The following is a 4505-nucleotide window of genomic DNA, read 5'->3' on the forward strand; positions in this document are numbered from 1 at the left end:
TATATAACTTTTTCTTATATTAAAAATTTATTTCAATAGTTTACCCTTAAATATATTGTTTATTTTAGAAACTACGATAACCATAATATGTACATGAATATATACATATATAGATGTAGAATAATCTAAAAGATCATAAACATTTTATTAAACTTTTCTTTTCTCCTAATGAATATCTTGTATTAAGTTTTATGTGTGCATAAATAATATTTAATAGTATAGTCTCCTGCTTAGGTTCACAACATAATATAATTAGTAAATAATTAGAGTGTTACATTATTAATATAATTTTTTTATTAAATTTTATTTCTCTATTGGTAGAGTTATTGCTTTATTTTTTTATTGTTTATGATTAAAAAGTCAAATTAAAATTATTAAAATAAACCAAATATTGTATATACTATGCAAAGTTAGGTTTTAATAGCTTAAAACATTGGTGTATTTAATTAAATTTAGAAAATAACTCACAATAAAAGGTATTTTATGAGAAAAAGACCTCAAAATATTTGGTTCCCATAGATATTGACTTCAAGATATACCTAAGAATTATATATATATATATATATATATAAGAACTTTAACATATATTGGGTTGAGAATTGTTAAAATTCTAAGAATGCAAGAATTATAAATTTAAGTAACTAAATAATTTATAAAAGATAAAGGTCACAAATTAATTAGTGTGAATGTTTAAAAAAAAATCACATACATTTAATTTTAATTTTATCGATTTAATTATAGAATAATTTTATCATTTTTGTTTCTTACAATAACTGACTGTTCGTTGATGATAGTATCTATTCATCGTAAACACTATAAAAAAAATAAGAGTTGATTACGAATGTATTAAAAAAGAGAGTGCGAGAATATATATTCCTAACATGTATTTCATTATTTTAAAAAGGATAAAAGTTAAAAAATATGTGTGAGAATGTGAAAATATATTCCTTTTTTCTGAAAGAGAGAGAGAAGCTCTGCCTATATAATGCTCAATTCCTCTCTGTTTTCTCCAATAAGCGGCCTTGGCTTTTCCTTCATCCTCTCTCCCGAACTTATTCATCTCTCTCTCTCTCTGTTTTTCCTCTGTTTCTCTCAAACCATACCTTTTATTATTCCAATTATTTTACTATTGGAAACTAGTTTTGCATTGTTAATACAATGGCCATAGATTGCATGACAAATATACAAACCATGTCTCAGCCACAAAAGCACCACCACCAAGACAACAAAGAAGATGAAGCACCATTGGTTTTTGATGCCTCACTTCTAAGGCACCAACTCAACCTACCAAAGCAATTCATTTGGCCTGATGATGAGAAGCCATGCATGAATGTGCCTGAGCTTGTTGTCCCTCTCATTGACTTGAGGGGGTTCCTCTCTGGTGACCCTGTTGCCACAATGGAAGCTGCAAGGATGGTCGGTGAAGCATGCCAAAAGCACGGTTTCTTTCTCGTGGTGAACCATGGGATTGATGCCAACTTAATCTCTCATGCTCATAGCTACATGGATGACTTCTTTGAGGTTCCCCTGACTCAGAAACAGAGAGCTCAGAGGAAAACAGGGGAACACTGTGGCTATGCTAGTAGCTTCACTGGCAGATTCTCTTCCAAGCTTCCATGGAAAGAGACACTCTCTTTTCAGTTCTCAGCTGAGGAGAAATCATCCACTATTGTCAAAGACTACTTGTGCAACACACTGGGCCAGGAGTTTGAGCAATTTGGGTAAGTTGGTGACCAAAAGCATGTCAACATTTTTTTCTTTGTTTAGTTTTGGTTATTGTATTCTTGTTTGATATCATTTCCTTTGACTCTATGCTAAAACTATGTGTGGTTTCCATTGTGAAACAGGAGGGTTTACCAAGACTATTGTGATGCCATGAGTAATCTTTCTTTGGGGATAATGGAACTTTTGGGAATGAGTCTTGGAGTTGGTAAAGCGTGTTTTAGAGAGTTCTTTGAAGAGAACGACTCAATAATGAGGCTGAATTACTACCCTCCTTGTCAAAAACCTGACCTGACTTTGGGCACAGGACCTCACTGTGACCCAACATCTTTGACCATTCTTCACCAGGACCAAGTGGGAGGCCTCCAAGTTTTTGTTGACAATGAGTGGCATTCCATTAACCCAAATTTCAATGCTTTTGTTGTCAACATAGGTGACACCTTCATGGTATGTTTGGTCTCTCTTTGAATGCAGCCATCAATGAGCTTCAAGTGATGTTATTCTTATTCAATCTTGTTTCACTTTCTTTTTCTGTAGGCTCTTTCCAATGGAAGGTACAAGAGTTGCTTGCATAGGGCAGTGGTGAACAGCAAGACAACAAGAAAATCTCTTGCTTTCTTTTTGTGTCCAAAAGGTGATAAGGTGGTCAGTCCACCAAGTGAATTGGTGGATGACTTGACCCCAAGGTTGTACCCAGATTTTACATGGCCTATGCTGCTAGAATTTACTCAGAAACACTACAGAGCTGACATGAAAACCCTTGAGGCATTCACCAACTGGCTTCAACAGAAAAGGAGCTGAAATTTCAAGCACATGAATGGCATATTATTTATTAGCCTTTGATATTCCCATATGAATCAATAGTGACATGTGTCAAGTGGAAGTGTAATTGATGGCGGAAAGCACTTAAAGGAAAAAGGGCAGCAGCAAAAAGGCACTGAGGATGAAAAATTGGAAGAAAATTCATATTTTCTTCATGTTTTTGAGTGTTGCACACTAGTCATTAGTAGCAATGAACAAAACGAGGGAGATAAAATATTTATAAGGAATCCATAAGAAACAATTCCCCAGCTAATTTTGTAATTTTTCTTTGGTCATATAGAAAAGCTATTATCAAACTTCCAACATTTCTCTTCTTTTCAAGTTTCAACTGCATCACCATAACATATGATATGGTAACAAACCAGAGCCATTAAAATCACACTCTAACCACTCTATAACTTCTAACCTCTCTTAAGATTCTGAGAAGGACTTGATATTCTTTCTAATCCCAGTAACTCTCCATGCAGATACTACACTCACTTTTTCTTCATTCCTTCATCAATTTCTTTATTATGTCTCTTGTAGCATTAAACAACAACTATAATAATAAGAAGAAGAAGAAGAAGATCATGTAAAAAATTCTGTCCATGTAGATTATGCAGCATTAACCATCTTAAACAAAATTAAAGACTCATGCATTGGTTTTGCAGGATGATAAGCTGCAAATGAAGTTCTATGTAAAGCAAGCCAAATAACTGAGATTCCGCCTTTTAGAACCTGCTTTTTTGAATTTCCAGAATTATTGTTTTTCTTTTGTAAGGTGCAGTTTGACTGAATCGAAGAAAACGAAGGTTAACACCTAATGAATCCAAAAGGGTACTTAAATTAATTAATAGAATGGTATATATGCTACTGCTATGCGTAAAGCAATAATCTTTGTTTATCTTGAAGGTCTTAGGAGTTGGAAGTATGTGTGAGAGAGGTTAAAAACCAGCAAATAGATCCAAGAAAAGATGTGGCCCACAATTTGAATGATTCGGAGGAATAGGGAGCTAAAATCCATTGAGGATTGGCATAGATCTCATTTGCAATTTATGCATATATATTCTGCAACTTCAAGCACTTGTTTTTTGGTTTTATTATCCTGATTTTTCATACCTGGAAATTTGGAGGGTTCTGTAATTTAGAATGCTCACTACAATCCTCCCAGCACCTGTCTTGAGATGCTGCAACATTCTCCTCACGATACTTTAATCATTGCTCTTAAAAATTATATTAAATCAATTCATTTCACAATGTAACAAACAACAAACACAAACATCATCAACCAAAGGATCTCTCATCTCTCATCTACTTTTTCTAATATTTCATATCCTATCTTTTGCCTTTTCTCCTCACAATAAAATCATTTTTCAATAAATTAACTAATTTCTATTTGTTTTGTGTTTCTTCCATCTATTTATTTTAAAAAATAAACTCGTTTCTTTTTTTTTTCATAAACAAATCTGATTAAGATAATGATAACTTCACACCAGTTTTATCACTTTACATTTAAATAAATATTATTTTATTATAAATATAATAGTTTCATCCCTTTACACTTAAATAAATATTATTTTTATTATAAATATAATATTTTATTTCAAGAAATGGTTTTTTTTTCACTATCAGAGTATAAAAAAACTTTATTCTTTGTAGAAAAACGCGCAAGTTTTTCATCAGTGTATTTGTCTCTAGCTTTTTTGGAATATGAATAAACGTGATTTAACTATAGTTGTAACTGTGACTAAATTGTGGTCAAACCTATAACATTAACCGTGACTTTATAAAATAAAAATTGAAATCCATAAACATTTAAAAGATAAAATTAGACAAATAATTATTGGATTACTGTATACTAAGCTAATCTTCTATTTACAATTACAAATATGAGTTATTTATTAGGTGTGTTTGATAAAATATTTCATCTAAATTATTGATACAATTGGTAAATGAAATTGGTAGATGAAATTTTGATAAAA

The 4505-nt window shown here is 31.7% G+C and overlaps 1 protein-coding gene across 1 annotated transcript; it reads left to right on the forward strand.

The window, feature by feature from the left end:
• Nucleotides 1–935: 935 nt before the first annotated feature.
• On the forward strand, nt 936–2849 carry LOC137837701 (gibberellin 20 oxidase 1). The gene is made up of 3 exons (XM_068646806.1): nt 936–1721; nt 1848–2169; nt 2260–2849. The coding sequence occupies exons 1-3, from the start codon at nt 1159–1161 to the stop codon at nt 2521–2523; spliced, it is 1149 nt and encodes a 382-aa protein (XP_068502907.1). The 5' UTR covers nt 936–1158; the 3' UTR covers nt 2524–2849.
• The last annotated feature ends 1656 nt before the right edge of the window (nt 2850–4505 follow it).

This window comes from Phaseolus vulgaris, chromosome 4 (genome assembly GCF_051622355.1).
Source record: "Phaseolus vulgaris cultivar YP4 chromosome 4, ASM5162235v1, whole genome shotgun sequence".
NCBI classification, from domain to species: domain Eukaryota; kingdom Viridiplantae; phylum Streptophyta; class Magnoliopsida; order Fabales; family Fabaceae; genus Phaseolus; species Phaseolus vulgaris.

Bases quoted from the DNA above. Each gene is read 5' to 3' on its own strand.
- LOC137837701 (XM_068646806.1), top strand. From the start codon at position 1,159: ATGGCCATAGATTGCATGACAAATATACAAACCATGTCTCAGCCACAA. The intron at 1,722-1,847 runs GTAAGTTGGTGA...ATTGTGAAACAG, and splicing joins CAGGAGTTTGAGCAATTTGG to GAGGGTTTACCAAGACTATT. The intron at 2,170-2,259 runs GTATGTTTGGTC...CTTTTTCTGTAG, and splicing joins ACATAGGTGACACCTTCATG to GCTCTTTCCAATGGAAGGTA.